The sequence below is a fragment of the Thalia democratica genome, chromosome 5 (genome assembly GCF_965202585.1).
Source record: "Thalia democratica chromosome 5, ktThaDemo2.hap1.1, whole genome shotgun sequence".
Lineage (NCBI taxonomy): Eukaryota > Metazoa > Chordata > Thaliacea > Salpida > Salpidae > Thalia > Thalia democratica.
In genome coordinates, this window is record NC_139169.1 from 56,934,932 (window position 1) to 56,956,542 (window position 21,611).

A 21,611-nucleotide genomic window follows, 5' to 3' on the forward strand; every position below is an offset into this window, starting at 1 on the left:
TTAAATTAAATATATATTGTATTTAATAATTATTAAAATAACATATTAAAATAATTATTAAAATAAAATAATTAATTAGTAAAGTAGCAGTCGGCTGTTTAATTTAAATATCCCATACAGATATTTTAAACATTTAATAAGTAAATTGTGTTATATATGAAAGTTAAAATGTAAAACAACAAGGTAGTAATATGCTAAGTATAAACCTGCAGTAAAAAACCTACTAGCTTTCTTGGGCGTAGTAGGTAAAAAAGCACGGTTTATCTGTGATTTGAATACAGGCTTCCAATTAAACTTGGAACTTAACATATAAAGGTGTGAAGAAATATAGTCGGAGGGTAAAGTGAATATATGAAATTTCGGAGAATAGAAAGTGACTTGTGTGAAATAGATGTGAATAATAAATGAATAAAACTATATGTTACTTAGGATATATAATTATATTAATATATGTTAAGTGAATGTGTGTGTGTATGTGGAAGGTGAATGAAAAATATGAAAGGTGAGAAGGCGCCAAGGTGTTATTTGAAGAAAAACCGTCGGTTGTGTGCACAGTTGTTTGAAATATCACGTCTTTTATTTAGTAATTGTTTACTATCTTTTGCTGATATTTATATATTGTATTACTTCAAAATTTTCGTCTACTTAGTTTTTTAACACTAATTTTAAGTTATTTTGCAAATTATTTTGTTGGTAATGACTGATGAAAAGTCGAAACGTCGTCTGCGAATAAATTTTAAACTTAGAATGTGTTTATCATTGAATTGGTATTTAAAAGTTCGAGTATGCCCACCTGTTTTTTATTTAAGTTATATCAAAGTTTAGCTTTGAAAAATCGAATTGAGACATATTAAAGTTACTCAAAGACTCAAAGAGTGGCAACCCTGATGTTTGCATGGTGGCTTTGTCTTGTCCAAGGATTTGAAAACTTCTCCCGCAAGCATGTTTAAAAATGGGATACAGTCTGCGAAAAAAAAATACCTTACCCGGGAATATTTTACTTTAAAATTTGGCCTGCTACCCTCAAATGCCTACCGTTCTTTGCCCTTGTCTATGAAAATAAAACTCCTAAGTATTAATCTGAAATTTGTAATGGATAGACAAGTCAACATTGGATATTTATTGTTTTTATCAATAAAAAATCTATTCAAAAATTAAGTACTTTAAATCGCCTTGTATTTTTAAATACAAATAATTTTATTTTGTATGTTTCAATTTAACCATGATCAGTTAAACTACCCACAGATGATACCAGTAGTAGTACGAAATTCCTAAAAATAATTATCTAGTATAGAAAAGATTATATTTCGTAAAACTTCACAATACTTTAAAAATTTGGTTCAATAAACTATAAGCTTGCTGTTATCTGATTGTGTTTGAAACTATTTATGTTATGTTGATATAAAATTCTATTTAATTCAAAGTTTTAGTCGTTTTAATTTTTTGTTTTTATTGCTTTTTTCTCGTTGCTATATGTAATTATAGATCAAATGATAAGTTACTAAAACTAAAAGTTCAATAAAAAGTTTAAGTTTTAATCTAAACTTAATATAAAAAATAAATAAATAAAAACTTCGGATTTTGTATTAGTAAATCAAATTTTGTAGTTATAGTAGGTTCGTACTATTTATACATTTGTTTTGTAAATAGCTGAAAAATTAATTTATTTTTTATAGTCCCAGACGAAGTAAAAGATCTAAAAGTAACACCAGTGGATGGATCTGAAACAAAAGAATTAAAAGTATCTTGGGGTAGACCTAATGGAGGCGTTGAAAGCTATAATGTAAGTTTAAAGTGTTGTTTTTTAAATGAATAAATTCATGACATATTGCTGATGTAAACTGCTTGAAGCTTGTAACATAAACATATATAAGATGTATGTATATAACTTAAAGAAAAAAAATCTATTAAACCTCCTGAAAGCTTAAATATTGAATGTTAGAGCATTTAATTTGATTTAATAACAAACATTTTCAGTCGAAATTAGTTGAAGTTTCATTCATATGTAGATTAGTAGGTATTTGATTAAAAATGGGTCAATAAAAAGTATTTAAAGAAAAACTAGTTAAAATAGTATTACTTTTTAATATAAATATATTTTTAATACAGCCTTGATTTATTTCTAGCTTTAAAGCTATATTAATGCATCTTTAACTTTTGAAAAACTTTTTGTTGTAAAGCCTTAAAATAGATAACAAAGAGTTTTATATAATGTTTAAAAGTCAAAATACATATATAGTATACACTGTTACAAAAACTACGATTTTTGCTTTTTACAACAAATATATATTGCTTAAGTTCATGTTAGCTGATATGAATTATAAGTTAATGTTAATTTACTGTCTTTTAGTTACAAAACTGTATAATTTTACGCTAGTTTACTTTTATCTCAACTCTAAAATTTATTAATTAAGTTATAATATATTTTGAAACCTTTGATTAACAAAAATTTTACCCAGATTAAAATGAGCTTTTTTTATTAAACAGCTCTTATCACTTTATTTCAAAATTTAAGTATACAAATGTCATTTTTTATGTTTTATTTATTTTTTGTAAAATATGCTAAATGGTACTCAAAGTTTGTACGGGGTGTTTTTAAATTAATTCAAAATTCGTAAGGTTCAACTTGGAAAAGTTCAAAAAAATGTTTTCTCATCAGAAACAAGTGTAAAATTTTACAACCTTACTGCTGGTGAAACGTACGAAGTTAAAGTCATTACTATAAGTAATGCAAAAAGTAGTTCAGCTGCTGTTGCTTATGGAATAACTTGTAAGCTCTGTTTTTGTGTACTAATTTCCAGTCTCATACTGCTAAAGTTAAAAATAACTTAGTTTACCCTTTCCGTTTTTCTTTACTATTGTAATCTTTACTGAAAGCTGAACTGTAATATTTATTATTATAGTTTTTGATTGTGTATATCTTGCTTTAGTTACAAAGTAAAGAGATTTAGATTTGTTATACTAGCATACTTTGTTTTTTTCGAAAGTATTGATTTTATTGTTTGTTAAGAGTTTAAATTTAAATTTATTTTTTTATTTTATATTTACTTTTAATTTACTTTCTTTTTTTATTAACTTGAACTTTTATGTGTAAAAAGTGAATACTTTATAACCATAGTTATGTTTCAGTACCTATGTCTGTAAGATCACTTAAGCTAGAAGCAGTGAAAAGTTATGAAACTGAACAATTAGAGGCTTCTTGGGAAACTCCAACTAATGGATCTTTTACGGGTTTCAATGTGAGTGTGAAAATAAATTTTATAAACTGATCGTTATTCTTCAAGTATTTGAAATAAAATATTTTGCTCAATTAAAACTATTGTTTTGATACTTTTATAGCTTACTCTTTACGAATCTGAAAATAACACTCGTGTAAGGACAGCACAATTCAGTGAATCTGTATTAAAAGACACGACTTCCTACATATTTACGGATTTAACTCCTGGCACTAAATACAAAGCTGAAGTTAATTCTACAAGCGGTGGTGTAAACAGTCAACCGGTGTATGAAGAAAGCTCAACTTGTTAGCTTATATTGCAAACATTAATATTTATAATGTCTTATGGTACAGTTGTAATCAAAAGTAATGTCAACAATTAGTATTTTTTTATTACTAGCAAAACATTTTTCTCAGCTAGTATAATTGTGTATACTAACTATGAGTTCTTACTTTTGTTTTCAGTTACAAACAACTACTCAATATTCAAATCACATACAGATCCAGCCGTAGCAATGAATATAGCTTTTCCTAATAATGAACACAACACAGAAAGCTTGCTGATCAATTGGAATAGTGCAGAAGGAAATGTCGAAAGTTATAATGTATGTTTTTTTCTTCTTTTAAAAATTTGTTTAAGTTTTAGTACTACCTAAAACCAGTTGTCACATAATAAGGTTTTATTTCAGAAGCGTATACTTTTAAACGTAAGCTTGTATATTACCATATTAAAGAGAAAACCTAATAATTTAAAGTTATTTTTACTTCAAAAATGCCTTTTATTTCAATTTAAAACAATAATACATTTTCCATGACAATAATATTACTTGTAACAACTGGATATAATACTTTCAAGAAGGCTTAAAGTTTCAAAACTCTAGCTATGAGTAATAATTTAAAGCATATAAACTCGTTTTTATAGGTTACTATATATAACAATGGATCAATAATCAATGCAACTACTACTGAGGATAGCGAAACTCAAGTTCTTTTTCAAAATTTAACTCCTGGAAGAAATTACAGAGTTGAAGTAAATACAATGTCAAACGATCTTTACAGTTTATCATCACTCAATGGAACATCTTCAACTTGTTAGTTTTGCAAGTATTATTAAACTTATTTGTGCAAAAGTAACTTAAGTATAATTCTAAAAGTGTCTGAGTTATATTTTTTCAAATAAAGTATCTTCGTAACTATTTTTGTAGCAAATTAATTTTTCTGTTAACTATTTTAATCTTTGCTATAAGTTATTTTTAATAGACTTTTAAGTTTATTGTTTGCATGTCATTTGTTAACACTTAATAAGTGACATATATAAAAAAGCAATTAAGGGGTTTATGCAAATAGTAATAGTGATTAAAATCTATTTAAAAAAATTAATCTAAAGTTTTTTTTTGATATATTAATGACTCAAATTATCTTTTAAAAAGTTTTAAATTTGGCTTGAATTTTTTTTGACTTACTTTGTATAGGTTTTTTATATCTTGCCATTTTATGTTTATGAATTATAAAACTTAGGAGAATAACTTAGCAACATTTAGTTTTAGTACCGTTTGACTGAAAGTTGTTTTTTTTAAATTTATTTTTTGTTGACTTATAACAGACCCAGAGGCAGCAAAAAATTTCACAGTATCTAATGTTGATAGTGAAAAAACCAAATCTCTCTTAGCAGTTTGGAATACTATCGGTGATTTTGATACATTTAATGTAAGTATTAAAAAATAACTGTTTAAACTTATAATAACATTTTGTATTATTCTAGTGTTTAATACATGTTCAGCATGTTTTGAATTTGTCTTTATACTTATTCAGTTATCTTCAAATATAACACCTTATGATTATATTTAAATAAAGTTTTTAGTTTGTATATGTTTTTTATAAAAATATACGTTCACATTCTATACCATTGGTTTTCAAAAGCTTGAACTTTAAGATTTTAGTTAAAGTTTTAAAGAAACTTGATTAATATATTTTAGTACTTTAAGTATTTCTTAAAGTATTCCTAAAGTACGTTGAAAATTGTTAAAAACAAAACTTGTTTTATCAAATTAATCCTACTAGTAATTATTTTGTCAATTAATTTTTCAACAAAAATAAATGAGTATGAATACTGAAAGTATACATATTTTTACATTGTGTGTTAAACTTAATAACCATATATAAAGTATGTTAAAAAATATAATTTATTGTTGCTAGCTGTAAATGCTTATAAGTTTCAAATATAATCTTATTTTATTTATTTTATTTGCAAAACTTTTGATAAATAACAGATAAGCCTCACTAATACTATCGATGGATCTACTTTAAATTGTCCTGACATCAAAAATCTAACTTATACATTTACTGACTTGGTTCCTGGCACTACTTACAACTGTGAAATAGTTTCAATATCAAATTCGTTACAAAGTGAAACTAGTCAAAACTCGAGTTATACGTGTAAGAGTTAATAATAATAAATTAAGTGGTAAACATACAGAGAAATTTATAATTTTAATTACATAAGTAGACAGATGATTTTTATGTGTATTTTTGTTTTTAGTTTCTGATAAAAAAACAGGAAACTTTTTTATTTAAATTATTTTATTAGGAATAGGCTTTATTCATGCTTTGTAATATATGTAATAATCTTAAATTCTTAACATATTTATAATGTGCAAAGTTTTATATAACATAAATCTTTTTTGTTTTATCTTACTTATCACTATATATTTTTTATTTTCTTATTGAATTTTTATGCATCATATTAAATTTTCATCTTATAAATCGATTTATTTTAACTTATTTTTGGTTTTACTATGATCAAGTGATAAGATAAAAAAATAATTCAAATTTCTTCAGACCCTGCATCTGTAATAGATTTACAGTTTGAACAAGTAGTAAATAATGAGGAAAATAAATTAATTGCAAAATGGACTTCACCTGAAGGAAACTATTTTTCATTAGATGTTTGTTGCACCAATTTGTTCACAAATAATGTACTCTAGATATAAATATGAATAAGAACATAACTTAAAAAACTCACATGAACTATGTTCAACGTTCATTGAGTAGAGTATTTGAATAAAAGAAAGCAATCTTTTTAAACATGTTAAGCTCTTACTTACTTAGTATAGTACAGCTATTAAAAAATTGTAAACATAACTTTAGTTTTAAACTTTCAGGTATCCCTTGATGGCACTGATGGTTTTTCGAACAAATATTCACTTGATAACGCAACGAATTCGTATGAATTTACAGAGTTACTGCCCGGTGTTAAATACGACATATCATTTACTACTTATTCATCTGTAAATGCAGCTAGTGACCCGGCTACGAATTCCAAAATTACAAGTAAATCGTGGTGAAATATATTAGTTTTTTTAAATATTCAAAAAAATTTACAAAGATTAGCTATCTTTGTAATGAAATAAAAAGTTGTTTAAGTTATTATTAGAAATTGTTCAACTGATACTACCAAACTAAAAATTATACTTGTTGTAATATAAATTTAATGCACTCAGTTGTTAAGCTAGTGTAAGTGGTTACATTTATGTTTTAAATATATTTTTTAAAGTTATTGCGCTACTACAGTTGTCTTTAGGTTATCGAAAATTGTATGTTCAATATAAGCAAGACTGTTTTTTTTCAAATTAGATAAAAAATTTATCCGTTCAGGACCAGCATCTACAAGAGATTTTGTAGCAACTAAAACTCCGGGTACGGACTTAAATGGGTCTGATGAAGCAAAAAATGTTACTTTAATATGGGATGTTGATTCTAATGAAGACGTTGTCAACAACTATATGTACCGAATTATTTATAATGTAGGTAAAACTTGTCATTTCAAACCATTTAAAAATGTTAAAAAAGTAACTTTATTTTGTAACACATAAAGGGCGAAACAAAAGTTTCTTCTGGAAAAATGACAACCATTCTTTTAAGTCCAAATACAAATTATAGTCTTGGAGTAAGTGCTTATGTTGAGTTTGATGGAATAACAGAAAACGGATTGTCAACTATAACCAGCTACCAGACATCTTATGGACGTTTGTTTTCATTTTTTTCCTCAAGATGCTTAACAAATATTGTGATATAATGTTTCGGTTAATGAATTATAGCAGTTTTTTTACTTAATTAGTTTTGTCGTAAGTTTAAAAGTTGTTATTTTAATATTGTTATCGACTAACTTAATGCTTAGCTAAGAAATTCTTCTAACTTAAAAATACGTATTCATGTTAAGTTTTTTACAACTTTGTAAAGTATGACTTAAATTTAAGTTAAAGTAAGTTAAAAGCTGTAAGATTACAGCTTTGGCTTTTATAGGTTCATTTTTTTGAACATCAAATTATTCTATTTTACAGCTGCACAAATTGAAAGTAAAGACAATTATTTTGATACACAAGACTCTAGTCTACCCGAGACGATCACATTTAGTCTGTTGCCCGGAACTTTCTCAAATAAAAACGGAGAAATTGAGATTTACGCAGTTTATGTTACTGAGAGCAATGGAGGTGATTAAAATTAAAACTTTTTTGTTTACACAATAAAGCTACCGGAATAATCTATATAGTTGATTGCATGAAACACTACTAATTGTTTTAGTTTTTACGACTAATGATTAATCAGTTATAGGAACAGTGCTTACATAATAAGAAGATTGTTTTTGTTAAGTTTACATGAGTTAAAGTTTTATAAAAAGTTATACGAAGTCTTTATAACATAATTAAAGTTTTTATTTATATATTTTTTCCGTTTCTATACCAATCAACAAGGCCTTAATTTAAGTTCTCAGATCTTAAGAAGTAATTAAAGTTCTTAATTTAAGTTAAAATTAAAGCCGAAAAAAAATATATTTTTATTCGATATTTACAATTTTTTTAAAGGTGAAAGCTCATCTCCTGACGTTGCAAAAATAGACACCTGTGTTGATTCGGAACAGAAACCGAAAGAGTGTGTTACATTATGGACAGATAGTCAAGGTGTTCCTATCAAAAGTGCAACGAGTAGAAGAAAAAGAAGCCCAGTTGAAAACTCTGAGATTAAAGTAGTATTAGTTTTAAAAAAAATATAAATTAAAGTCTCTGGTTTTTAAAATATTTAAAGAGCTAATATTTCATAAATAAAAAACAACGGACTTACACGTGTAGTTTTTAATCGTATCATTTGTAATATTTTGTGTTATAAAACAATTTTTTTAACTTATTTAACGTATAATTATTTTTATAAATGAAAAAATATTTTAACAAATCAGTAATTGCGTACTAATTGGTCAAATTATTACTTAAAGGCAATTTAATCATTACCAAGCCACGGTTGGCTTTTTTTAGATTTGTTTTTTATTTAGTAAAAATTTTATTCAATTACTTGAGATGCATATTTTGTTATTTTACTTTAATTTTGTTAAATTTTGTATAAAATTAATCTGATTGAATTTTGTCAATTCAGTTCACTATTGGCAATGAACAAGTAACTTACTACGATGGTATTCAGTACAAAAACCAAAAGTTGTCTTCAGAAAGAAAATATAAAGTTTCTGTTGCTGCTAAAGTAGTAGGAGTTGAAAAGTTAGTTCCAACTTCGTACAGCTCTGAAAGTTAGTTTAGTTTATTATTTTTTAATAGCAACATCATTTCAAGTTCTAATGATTTAAAGCTAAATGTGTTTAATTTTTTCCAAAAAAAAAAGTCAATCATTTTTAAAACTAATCAGTGTTTTTTATTAAGCAGCTGTTTGTCTAAAAAAATAGGTATTTAAAAGAATAGTTCAAACATTTAATAAGTAAAGTTTTTTTTAAAAACAGTCTGTGTAACAAACTTTACATAAATGTTATCATGAGTTTTTTTTTTAACAGTTTCAGTTTTACCTGAACCAACATCACGTGAGTTTTAAGGTTTTTATGTATCTTTTTCATTTTAATTGCAGCTAAAAAAATTGATGAAAGTTTAACCTTAATTTCTTTTGTAATATCCTTTATACCCTAAAAACTTTTTATTTAGTGGTATACTCTAGTTTTTGATACAGTTTATGATAAAGCTACTAGGTTTGATATATAGTTCTAGTACAGTTTTTAAAGCTTTTATTTTCAATAGTTCATGAAATCCTGCAATATTTAACAAGTATAACTTTAAATATATAGCGGCTGGTGTTATAGCAGGAGTTGTTGTGGCAGTTGTGATCGTTATTGTTATTGTTGGCTTCATCATTTACAGAAGGAGGAACTACAATGAGAAAGACAAGTTTTAATTTATTTACTATAAAAATAAAGATTAAAGTGGTCCACATGTTTTTAATTTTAAGTCTTACAATTTACACACTTACATTTATTAATTCTTATAAGTCATGTTAATTTAATCAAAAAAATACTCGTAGTTAAGGTGAAATTAATAAACAGTTCAGAAAAACTACGTATCTTTTTACTTTGAGGAGTTTGATTTTCAAAATAAGTAGATAAAACTTAAACGTTTAAAAAGTTCGATTAAAATATCATTTAGCAATTACTGGATCACACATGTTCAACTTTTAACAAACAATTTCTAAATAAGTTATTTAGTTGTAAAATTGTAAAGTTGTTCAATAAACAGAAGCCTCACGATTCCGCTGAAAAAGTAATGAAATATTTGCGTTAGACAAAATATAATTTGCAATGCATGCATGATTATAATTTATTTAACTGTGAAATCAAAATAATCATGATAGTTTTTTTTTTCTAAATACTAAATCAGTTATTTCAACTCAACTTTTTTGATGTAATGTGAAAATAATATGAGCTAAAATGTTTATTGAACATTAAGTTAGTTATTTAAAAGTTTATAAATATCAGTTAGGTATTACTCTAAAATATATTGTTGTTTTCCATTAAATTTTTGTTGTGTTAATTAAGTTGCATGTATGTTTCTGAAAATTTAAAACTTATAAAAATACTCTTAAAAAGTGGTTTTTAACTTATGAAAACAAATAAACAGATATAAGTGATTGAATATATATTTTTTAATTGCTAAATAACTTAATTTGTCATAAACATTTTTAAAATAATAATTCAAACTTGTATTTAAGTTTAATTTGTTGAACTTTATTTTACTTATTTTATGTATATTTTGAACTTACTATTGTATTATCAGTAAACTTATAAAATAAAAGTTTCAAAATACTTTTTTATATACTTTAAATTTTTAGTATTAAAGAATAGGTTAGTTATTTTTGTACATGAAATAACAATTATTTTTTTCAGAAAAAATAGTACAATGAAAGAACTACCTTTTGAAAAACCAAAACAGAAAAGGTTACAATTTCTATATATTTTTATTGCATTATGTTTGAAATTAAGTTTCAAAAGAGCAGTTGCAAAACAAGTTAAATTTTAAAAACAACAAATTTTTCATTTATAATAAAAAAACATGTTTTTCTCATTTTTTGCTTCAAGAACTGTTGTATTAGACCAATAATTAACTACATTAATATCTGTTCAGTTGGTTTGTTTTTTAAACGATAGAAGAATAATTTAAGCCGTTGTAAACAACAAAGTGTTTTTTAACAATATCAATTTTGCAGGCATGTTGAGAAAAGGTTAGTTTGCTATATTTTACGATTAAGGTTTTTAAATACAGCTTTTGTAAATATATTTTAGTTTTTTTCTTATTTCTTTCTATTAATACAATTTAAGTCTTGCGAAATTAATATTTGATATTTTAAACCTAGATAGAAAGTATACTTATACATAGTAAATTGATACATTATAAAACAAAATATGTTGATTCCAATTATCTCATTCTACTTTATAAACTTTCTACAATTATATATAACTGTTTTTGCAGTTTTTTCAATTAAAAAATAAATTAGAGTATTTTTATTTGATTATTATCTGTTTCATAAACTCTTTATATACAATATTGTAGAACTACATTTTGAATTTATTTTTTATAATTTTTTATTATTATTTTGAGATAACTTTAATTGTGAATTAAAAACGATTCATTATTAGATTTTATATAATTTAGTTAATGTTTATGTCCGGTGTTAGTTTTTTAAATATTTCATCGGTACGAAGTTTGTTTTTTTTTTGAGTAACGGCTAGCAAACGATTTTTTTTTGTAAGTTAAAAGATGCAAGCTTTTTTTTTATTTCAAATATTTTAATATGTTAAACACTTACTACTAGACCATACTTAGCAAGTAAATCAAAGCTTACTTTATATTTTTAATTAATTTTTAATTTCGAAGTTATGATAAAGTTTTTATTCGTTCTAATTTAAACGATCGCTGCCACAGAGCTTTGAGTTTTGACGATTTTTTGTCAAAATTTCCCGATTATGACTCAATAGAAACAAAGCTGTCGCAAGAGTATCATGAGGTTCCAACTTTAATTTGAACTAGTTTTTTGGTCTTATTTCTTTTGATATCTTGCTTTCTAAATTTTAGCAGCACTTAGTTTTTGACTAATTTCGCCTGTGGTTGAGCTTTTTTTGGTGATTTTATTTTGTGGTTCAAATATAGTTGAATGGTTTTTATACTTGTTATCTTTTTTTTTAATGAAAATTTAACAGTATTTATAAGTTTTCAAACCCAATTTTATTCATTTAAGCTTATTAAAATAAAAAAATAAAAAATTTTATTAATCTTTTAAATTTACTAAAAATACTATACTAACTATTTTAAGTTACTTTTTTTAGTTATGTCTTTAAAATTTTATTTTATAACTTTTCTTTAATTTTCGTTTTTAAATGATTAGTAGTTGATTTTTAATCCTAAATATGCAGCACTAACACACTTTTAAATATAATTTTGAATGCGTGTTATTTTTACATTCTAATCAAAAATTCACTACAACTTGGTGTAAACTCGATTGTTTTAGGGAAGTAAACACTGCATCCTTCTCTCAATACTTCAAAGATATGCACGCCGATTCTGGGTTCAAATTTGTCAAGGAGTATGAGGTTTTTATTTGTTTTCATTTTTATATTATGATCAATTTATTTTATGTTTTTTTTTTTTGATCAAGTTTGCTGTATTAAGTTAATGTTTTCTGCCGGTGCTGATTCTTACTTTTCGTGCAAAGTAGCATTACTTTTAATTTTTCAAATAAACCAGGGTAGCTAAAAAACCTTGACTCATGGAAAAACCTGGAAATTATTATATTTTGAAGAAGAACTGGTATTTTGAACAAAAATCACTTAAAAACCTGGCAAAATTTGAAATTTTAAATAGTTTTTTACATGCCAAGTAATAAAATTTTGATTTGCCATAAAAATCTATCACATAGACAAAAGTTTTTGTTTTCAGAATAATTTTTATTTTAAGTACATTAAAACTAGCTTTACAGTATCTTTTTAATCTTGTAATATTGTTTAATATGGTTTTTTACTATAAACCTAATTTAATACTAAAATTAGACCCAACAACTTGTACATTTAAAAACCTAAAATAAACTCAGAAATCTGGTAGAAATTTCTTTAAAACATTTGGCAACCCTGATAAACTTTTACAGTTTCAAATTAAGAAAAAAAAACGTTTAACTTTAAGTTTTTTTTTATAGTTTTTTTTTTTGTACTAAGTAGTAAACTTAAGATAGTTTACATATAGTATATTAAGTTCAATTGTATAACAATTTTTTTAAAAAGGTTTTGCTAATAGTAATTTAAAATGATTTTAACTATCGATAATAGCTGCTAAAAACTTGATTGTTGTAGGAACTGAAGCAAGTGGGAATGGATCAAGACAGATCAACTTCTGTTAGTCCTGAAGTTAGAGGATGTAACAGATACACCAATATTCTGCCTTGTATGTTTAGTATGAACTTATGAAATATTTTACCTTTGCTTAGTATTTCATTTTGAAGTTTAGTTTAAAAAATGTGAACTAACTTTGTGAGTAGTTGATTTTCTACTCTCCAAATATTTTTTCGGACTCTTTAAACTGTAAAATCAATTCATACCTGTTAGATAGATAAATTTAAAACTCGTACTTTTTATAAATATAAAATGCAATTGACAAATTTTTGAAATAAATGTTTTACTATTTGAGTAACTTGTTTGAAATCATGTATGACTCTAAAATGCTTATCAATTGACTCTTAAATTTCTGAAAAAGACTTGGTGCGTATAGCATCAAACCTGAAAAATAAATAATATTAATGTTTGCTTTTTAATATGTATGACTCTTTAATATACTCCTAATATGTTAAAATTCTTCAGATGAGCATAGCAGAGTGAGACTGAGCTACAAAGGGACGAATCCTTATTCAGACTATATAAATGCTAACTACATACCTGTTAGTTAAATTTTTAAAACGAATATAATTTTCAGTTCATTTAGTAATCTCAGTTTGTAAACTTTACTAGAAATTTCTTTTAAACTTTCTTAATAGTACTAAATATATAAAAACATGTTGTGACCTATTTGATAACTCCTGTTATGAGGTTATTTAGTAAAAACTTCGTTAAACATTTTTTTGTTTTCATTAATATTTGTATACTTGTTAGACTTTCGAGATTTAAACTTAGCTTTAATTTGTTCTCTGAGTATTAAAACTTTAATTGTAAAATAAAAGCTGTGATTAAATTTATATTTTAAATACATATTCAAAGCAAGCATTTGTGTTAAAAAAGCAAACAAAAGATAATAAAAAATCGATGTTTAGTTGAGTTGAGCAAACAATTTTGTTCCTGTTGATAAACCTTTTAAGAACCTTAACACTTAAGTTATAATAATCGGTTGTTAACCTTGAAAAATTTATAGCTTACAAGGTTTATTACTTTTATTTTATTACTTATGATGATAGCATCTTCAAGTCACTAGTTTTTTTAAAATAGGTTTTTGAACAATCTCAGTAGTACAGTACTATAAAATCATTTCAAACTTATGTTATAATAATATTTTTTATTAGTCTACCGATACAAATAATAATTAATTGTATTTAAATAATTTAGTTTTTAAATTATTTTGATTCTAATTATTTTTAGTCTTAAATTTTTTTAAGCAGGTTTTTATTCTTTTAAATTTAATTGTACATTACAAATAAGTTTTGTTCTGGTACTAATTTATATTAGAAAATTTATACATATATCACTCATTTCGAAATTTGGAAACTTTTATTAAATACTTTTTATGGTGTAAATCGAAAAGTATATGTAAAAAACTTAAAAGTATTTTATTTTTTCTTTATAAAAAAATAAACAAAGCAGCAAGTTTTCTTATTGTTTAATTTTTATTGTAAGATGTTTTTTTTTTAGGGATACAACAATGAGAAGGAGTATATAGCTGCACAAGGGCCTCTCCCTTCCACTAAAAACGATTTTTGGAGGATGATTTGGGAGCAAAATTCAAACATTATTGTCATGGTTACTCAGTGCAATGAAAAAGGTTCGTATGTTTTTCTGTTTTTTGGTTAAGGTATTAAATGCTTAAAACTTATTATTATTATATATACGTATATTTTTCTGGTTTCAAACTCTTCTTTAACATAATAACAATGTTGACATATTACTTAGTATGTTTAGAATAATATAAAGTCAACTGTTCAAGTATTTTACACTTTTTTATTAATAACTTAATTATAATAAGTTTAAAAGAAAAATTGGTATGATATTTGTTTAAAGATAAAAATGTATTTAAGTAAAAGAATGTTAAAAGTTTGTTTATCAATAATAATAATAATAATAATAATAAAATACAGGGAAAGTGAAGTGCGACCACTACTGGCCATTTGACGAGGAACCAGTTGAATTGCAAGATTTAACGGTTACTATGACGAATGAGGAAACGCTTCCTAATTGGACGATCCGTCATTTTGATGTTTACAATAATGTAAGTTTATTTAATTAGTAGTAACGATAATTTGTGTATTCTTGGATAACAAACAAAGAAAAACTAAAATATGTGAAAGTTTTTTATAATTGTTAATAATAGCTTTAAATTAATAATTAATTCTGCTTAGAAAAATTTTCACTGCTTCTATTTTATATAAAAGTTTAAATCAACTTAAAAAACTACAATACCCCACAGGTAACCAGGGAAACGCGTCAGGTGCGCCAATTCCACTACACGGTGTGGCCGGACCACGGAGTGCCGTCCCCTCCACAGACGCTCGTCCAGTTTGTCCGCTGTGTCAGGACTTGCATCAACGAGACCAGCTCCGGTCCTTCAATCGTTCATTGCAGGTACTTGTTTGATTAACTTACTGTTGGGATAACAAATTTTTTTATTAATTTTAATTTATTTATTATTCACATTAATCAACATACTGTTGTGTTATTGTTTAGAGTTGTCAGAGGTTTTCCTTAAGGGGCGATTTAGGCTACCTGGGGGCAAGAGTTTATCAAAAAGGAACGGAAAAAGTAAAACGGAAAAATTTAATTCAGTACAAAGGGCAAATATAAGTATGAGTTTGGAATATCCTGGTTTAAAGAATCAACACTTTTCAGGAAGCTATAATGATTAGATAAAAAACATTTTTTGAAATAGTTATTTATAAAGTATTTCGCAACCTGTTAAAGCTATTAAACACACCATAAAAAGTTAATTGGAGCGCAGCTTAAAGTTTTTATTTGCTCTTTGTTAATAAATCAGTGTTGAACAAATATAAATAGCTTAGTTTAAACAAACAAAAGAACTTTGATCAACCTTTAGGCTTTTAATGGTCGTAAATTATTTTCTTAAATTATCTAAAACTATGTATATACTTGTACAGTACATTAGTGTTAATTGTATATTTTAAGAAAAATTATGTAATAATAAAAGCTTAGATTTTTTTTTAATTTACACTGTTTTTATTTCTAAGTTTAAAACTGTTTTGAAATGTTTTTTTTATAGTTGACAACTTAAGCACGATACGACTTTAATCCTAAAAAAGTATAAAGATGATAACACTAAAATTTAATCTATTTGAAAAAAAAGTAGGCAAACTGTTTGTCAGTAAAATTTTACAGAAACGAATGTTTGTTTTAGGTCTCAGTGTATTTTTAAATATTTTTCATAAGTTAGTTTAATCTGAATAATCAAACTATAATTTTTCATTTTTATGAATATGCACACTTGATTATAAGAAAAGATGTAAATATTTTATTATAAATTTTGATTAATAAAATCTAGTTACAGATTTTCAACAAACTACTATATTAAATTTAGTTTTGTTGCTGCCGAGCTTGTTAAAAACTTATACAGCTAACAATTTGTTTTTTAATCCTTTGTTAAACATGCTAAAATTTAAATAATATGAATTATTCTATAAAGTATAAGTTTTTTTTCGTGTGAAACTATTTTTGTTTTGTGTTATAAATACAAGTTTAAGCCTAATAAACATCAACTTGAAAGTCTTTTTATTTTTAAATTATCAAATTTACCCATGCAGCAAAATATCAATCACATGTAAATATATCTGCTTGAAAGCTTACTTTTTTAGTTGTTGTTATATTAGCTATTTTTATAGTCATGCCTTGATAATCATCAAAAATATACAGTTTAAATTAAACTAACGTATTGTTTCAAATTCTTGATTTATAAACTATTTATTGGCAATAGTTGGAGTTTTGGAAGTATTTGTACCAAAAAAGAATTTTTGTGAAAATATGACATATCATTTTTAGTATATATATATAATTTATTTTGATATTCAATGTTCATCAACTATATACATTTTTTTAATCTTAAAAGGTTTAGTCTATTTGTGCTGCTAGTGTAATACAATGCACTAATTTTATTTTTTTAACTAGTTTATACTATCACAGCTTTAATTAATAAAAAACTCTATACTCTTAGTTGTGCTTAGTTTGCATTAAAAAAAGTTACTTTAATTGGAATAAGAATTTAATACTTTTTGCGTAAAAAACAAATAAGTAAAAGTAAGACAAAGCCTATAAAAACTAATTCAAAAGAATTAGTAGTATAATTTTTATAAAACATTAGAGTCTTAGTTCAAGCATACATACTTATAAGTAGAATTATAAGATTAATATTTTTTTGAGTTTTAGTCATATTGTTTAGTGATGTCATAATCTATAACGGAAGTAAATCTCGATGTTGTAAAATTTGCATGTTTATTTGTTTTGATTAACTTACTACCTTTTTTAAACAAACTATAACTTTTTTATTTTTAATTAATTTTCTCTTTACAATTTCTAAAAAAAATAACTAGTATTAAACTGTTCTGGAGTATTGATATATAATTTAAAAGCACACTGCTTAATTTTTTATAGACATACAACAAGGTTTTACAAATAACTACTTACTCTCAAACAAAGGATATATAAATTGTTATTTTTTCTAATATTAATTTTCTTTAAAATAATGAACTAAGAAGTAATGTGCAGTGTATTGTTTTATTACCTTACAAACAAGTTTAAATTATTTTGAAAACTTTAATTAAGTCTAAAAAACTGATTAATTTTATTTAAACATTCCTTTATAGTCCACGTTCTGTAAACACCATCCTTACATAACAACATTTAGTGTTGCACCTTACTTACTATATATTGCAAATTATTTATAACTAAACTGAACAACTTGAATGAAATTTCCACAGTGCTGGTGTCGGTAGGACGGGAACCTTCATCGCGTTGGACAGATTGCTGCAGCACTTGCAGAAAGGTGACAGTAATTACGTTGATATATTCGGCATCGTGTATGAGATGAGGCTCTTCAGAATGTACCTTGTTCAAACCGAAGTTAGTTGGTGAAATACTTTTAGAATTATATTTAGTTTTAATCTAGTGACCTCATTTTTAAAAATTAAGCTATATAAGTTTTCAAAACATACTTTTTTATTCTACAAAACATTTCGCAAACTTTAGGTATTAATAGGTATTTGTATGTTTTTATATGTGTTTGATTTAACTCTAATTACTAAAAATTTAGGGTTTTTTTAAGAGTCTTTATATTGTTATACATTACTAATTAATGTAAAAAATATTTTTAGCAATATATCTAAAATAATTATTTGACTGAGCTTGTAATTTAAAAATAACTCTTACATAATTAAAATGTCTTAACTTTAGTTTTAAAAATCTCAAGAAATTGGCCCAAAATTAATTTTTAAGTAGAAGTTAAACTTCTAGTTAACATTGTTGTTTTTTCAAAGTACATGCAGTTTCTTGTTTTAATACAGAATTTTAAGTATAATTCGTCTAGACGAGTTTTTTACCATTTGTAAAAAAAGATAGTTGTATCACTCAAAAATAAAATTTTTGATTTTGAAAAAAATTGTAAATATCATGTGTACGTTTATTTGCAAATCGTGATTAATTATATTTATTTACATTAAGTTCTGTTCAAACATTTACTTTTTGCATTTGTATTTTGCAAAAGTAATTTAGTTAACTAATATCCAAAACTTGGTTTAATAGCCTTTACTTTTTAACCGCAAATGATTATTTACTTTGTCCTTATTAAACTTATTTTCTCGTACGAAAAAAAATATTTGTTACACTATTTAAACTTATATATTTAAAAGTTTGTTTTTTTGTCAAATTTAACTTTTGACTTAACATAGAAGCTGATAATTATTTTTACAAATATACTGGCATGAACAATTGCATTTCTGAAATCTTGCTTAACAAATTTTAACAAGTTTTTCTAACACTTAAGGCTGTTTTTTTTTTTGAGGCATGTTTAGCTATACCATAAAGTTTTAATATTATTTTGAACTACTATACAGTTTATAAGTAAACGCTAATTACTCAAAACTAAAATGTTACTTTTTTATTAACTTTTTAAAGTATTTGAGTAGAATGCATACTCCATATTAAATATGTCATGAATAGTTTCAAGTATACTTTATTTTTATATTAATTCAAACTTTTACATTTAAGTGTTGATAAAAATAAAACCGCAAAATTATTATTATAAGCTCAAGTTTCATATCTAGTTCAAGTTTACAAAAATTTTGCCTTATCACTATTACATATATAAAATTATGATGTTTAACAGGCGCAGTATATTTTCATACATCAAATAGTTTTTGATTGGTTGAATGGTTTGTATGACCAAGTTGATGAACCAATTTATCAGAACACTAATGGTGCTGTAGAGGTATAATTTGTTTAAACTTAGCATTTAATAATTTTTGTTTATTTTGCCAGCTAGAGGTACTTTGTTTAAATTTACTTATTTTATTTGTTTTTATTTAGCTGAGGTGAAACTCTATACTGCAAGTGTTCTTTAAATATTTAATATAAACTTTTAATCCATCTAGTTTGTAGCACTGATATTATTTTTAGCAAACTGTTTCATTTAATTTTTAATATTTTAAACTTTTAGGAACCTGTGTATGAAAATACGTCTTTTCATGTGCAATTATCAAAAAAACTATCGAACAAGTCAGATCAATATAACGGGCATGTCAATCTTGCTATGCAGCCTAGTGATAGTGGTTTGTTTATTTTAATTTTTTCGCTACAATATTTAACAACATTTTTTTGAAACAAAGTTTACAACAAGACTAAAGCTAGTTGTGCAGATAGTTGTAGTTTTCTCTAGTCAAGTATAGTAAATATTTGTTAAAATAACATAAAATAATTAAGTAATTTTGCCCAGGAAAAGCAGCACCTGGTTTTCCTTTAAACACTTGAAGACTTTTCTCTCTTTTGCGTTAAGTTTAAGTATTTAATTAGTTGCTAGTGTATTAAACGTTTTTATAGACACTTACTAAAGTAGTCGTTATTAAGTTAAGCTTAATTTAAAACTATGTTATCAAATAATTAATGATAATTATATTTTATATAATTAGTATTTGCTGTCTTTTGACTTTGCTCTTTTTTTTTATTTACATTTTTAATTATTTAGTTAACTACTAGTGTATAAAGTTTTTATGCTCACTTAGCAAAATAGTCGTTATAAAGTTAAGCTTAATTACGATTTATGTAATCAAATTAACAATAATGGTTATATTTTAGGTAATTATGTATTCGCTTAAGAAATTTAAATTTAAAAGTTTATAATTAAGTGATAAATTACAAATTTATTGTAAAATGTTTTTTTATTTTGTGTTTTCTTTTTTTTTTTTTTTTTTGTTAAAAGATTAACTAAAAGTATAGAAAGATTGTCCAAAACTTTAATTTATAGCTTATCAAGCTTTAAACAAATTAAGTATAATAAAGTTACAACGTAATCTATTTCTAAGAACTAAACTATTGTGAATAATTGAAATATTTCGCTAAATTTACTTACACGGAAATGCTTTTATAAAGGAATTAAAGTTTTCACTTATCAATACTTCCTATAAATTTATTTCAGTATTGTTTTAATTGTAGCTTAGTTTAATTTTTTAATCTTATAAATATATTTCTAATTAAAATGTATTTTTTTCTGTTAAGAAAGCATATGCTCTAACAAAACATTAGAAATTAATTTATTATCATTCTCTTAGTGAGGCTTACATCTATTAATGTTTTTAGTATAAATAGAATATCATTAATAATTCAGCGCGCCCTTTGTAATTCATCACGAAATTTACCGTGAACTTACTTGTTTATAGTTCAGTACTAAAAGAAAAATTGAGAATCTGTTGTGACTTTTTCTTGTTTGTGGATGTTTTCCTAAGCCTAGCAGCTCTATCTATGATTCATATCTACTAGTTTTGCGAACATAATAACGACTGTATGTATTAGTTACTGTTATATTTCATTGGAAAAAATGCATATTTTAGCTCGGAACTCTTATTTTTATTATTGTTTATTCAAAGTAACTGCCGCATCGATCGTCGTAGAAACAGAAGACGAAGACAAGGAATCGATTAGCAGCAAGGAAAGTTCCTGCGAAAAGCATCTGATAAGCAGCAAATCGTCGCTCATAAGCCACAGTTCTTCGGCAGAACTTTCACCCGTTTCGACCTCACATTCGACTGGCGACGTGGTGACGATTGATGTTGAAGGTTTGGAAGGATCAGAAGAAAATCGGCAAGCCGCAAGCGATGGTCTCTGCTGTTGAATAGGATTGATCACTTTTCAGTTTATACTTTTAGTTACAACTTTTTTCGTATAAGCTTGCATATATTTTATGTTCTTTGTTGAAATCATCTACACAAAACGTTTATTTAATAATGATTCAAAAAATACTTTCTTTTTAATTTATCAATCATATTCTTTTTGTTGCTTATCATTTTGTATTTATTTTACTTTTGTGCAGTCAAAGTGTATGTTTTGAAATTGTTGAAATATGAATATTGCGATAGAAAAAAAAGCGCTCAAAGCATTTTTATAAGCTGGCAATTTGCGGTCGATCAAATTTTTCCGGGCGCGCCGTGAGTTATTGAAAATATTTATTTAAATGCTTTGCTGTCTTCGTGCGAATATATTTTTTTAATGTGATGGTTGCATGGTGTTATATATTTAAGCTTATTTGAAATTCTTTACAACTATTTTGTTTTTATATTTGAGTTTTTTTTCTTAAGCTATTTATTTTGTGTCAATGAATGTTTTAGTTGTTTGTTG

At 25.0% G+C, this 21,611-nt stretch overlaps 1 protein-coding gene across 8 annotated transcripts in view; it reads left to right on the plus strand.

The window, feature by feature from the left end:
* The window catches only part of LOC145837220 (receptor-type tyrosine-protein phosphatase beta-like), a 40,964-nt gene that overhangs the window by 18,082 nt on the left and 1,271 nt on the right, over positions 1–21,611 (plus strand). Inside the window, exons 14-43 of one of the 8 annotated variants that reach the window (XM_082945003.1) lie at positions 1,677–1,783; positions 2,620–2,770; positions 3,130–3,239; positions 3,340–3,523; positions 3,719–3,822; positions 4,140–4,308; positions 4,821–4,924; positions 5,488–5,653; positions 6,056–6,162; positions 6,379–6,547; positions 6,872–7,020; positions 7,092–7,242; positions 7,558–7,707; positions 8,080–8,240; positions 8,642–8,789; positions 9,048–9,074; positions 9,333–9,432; positions 9,778–9,801; positions 10,425–10,475; positions 10,745–10,759; positions 11,461–11,542; positions 12,879–12,969; positions 13,383–13,459; positions 14,421–14,550; positions 14,864–14,994; positions 15,193–15,347; positions 17,708–17,849; positions 19,111–19,212; positions 19,441–19,552; positions 20,864–21,094. In XM_082945003.1, the coding sequence (XP_082801129.1) occupies positions 1,677–1,783; positions 2,620–2,770; positions 3,130–3,239; positions 3,340–3,523; positions 3,719–3,822; positions 4,140–4,308; positions 4,821–4,924; positions 5,488–5,653; positions 6,056–6,162; positions 6,379–6,547; positions 6,872–7,020; positions 7,092–7,242; positions 7,558–7,707; positions 8,080–8,240; positions 8,642–8,789; positions 9,048–9,074; positions 9,333–9,432; positions 9,778–9,801; positions 10,425–10,475; positions 10,745–10,759; positions 11,461–11,542; positions 12,879–12,969; positions 13,383–13,459; positions 14,421–14,550; positions 14,864–14,994; positions 15,193–15,347; positions 17,708–17,849; positions 19,111–19,212; positions 19,441–19,552; positions 20,864–21,094 (3,600 nt within the window). Of the gene's footprint in view, positions 1–1,676; positions 1,784–2,619; positions 2,771–3,129; positions 3,240–3,339; positions 3,524–3,718; positions 3,823–4,139; positions 4,309–4,820; positions 4,925–5,487; positions 5,654–6,055; positions 6,163–6,378; positions 6,548–6,871; positions 7,021–7,091; positions 7,243–7,557; positions 7,708–8,079; positions 8,241–8,641; positions 8,790–9,047; positions 9,075–9,332; positions 9,433–9,777; positions 9,802–10,424; positions 10,476–10,744; positions 10,760–11,460; positions 11,543–12,043; positions 12,126–12,878; positions 12,970–13,382; positions 13,460–14,420; positions 14,551–14,863; positions 14,995–15,192; positions 15,348–17,707; positions 17,850–19,110; positions 19,213–19,440; positions 19,553–20,863; positions 21,095–21,611 lie in introns of all 8 variants that reach the window. The other 7 variants (XM_082945004.1, XM_082945009.1, XM_082945010.1 and 4 more) reach the window with 7 other exon arrangements.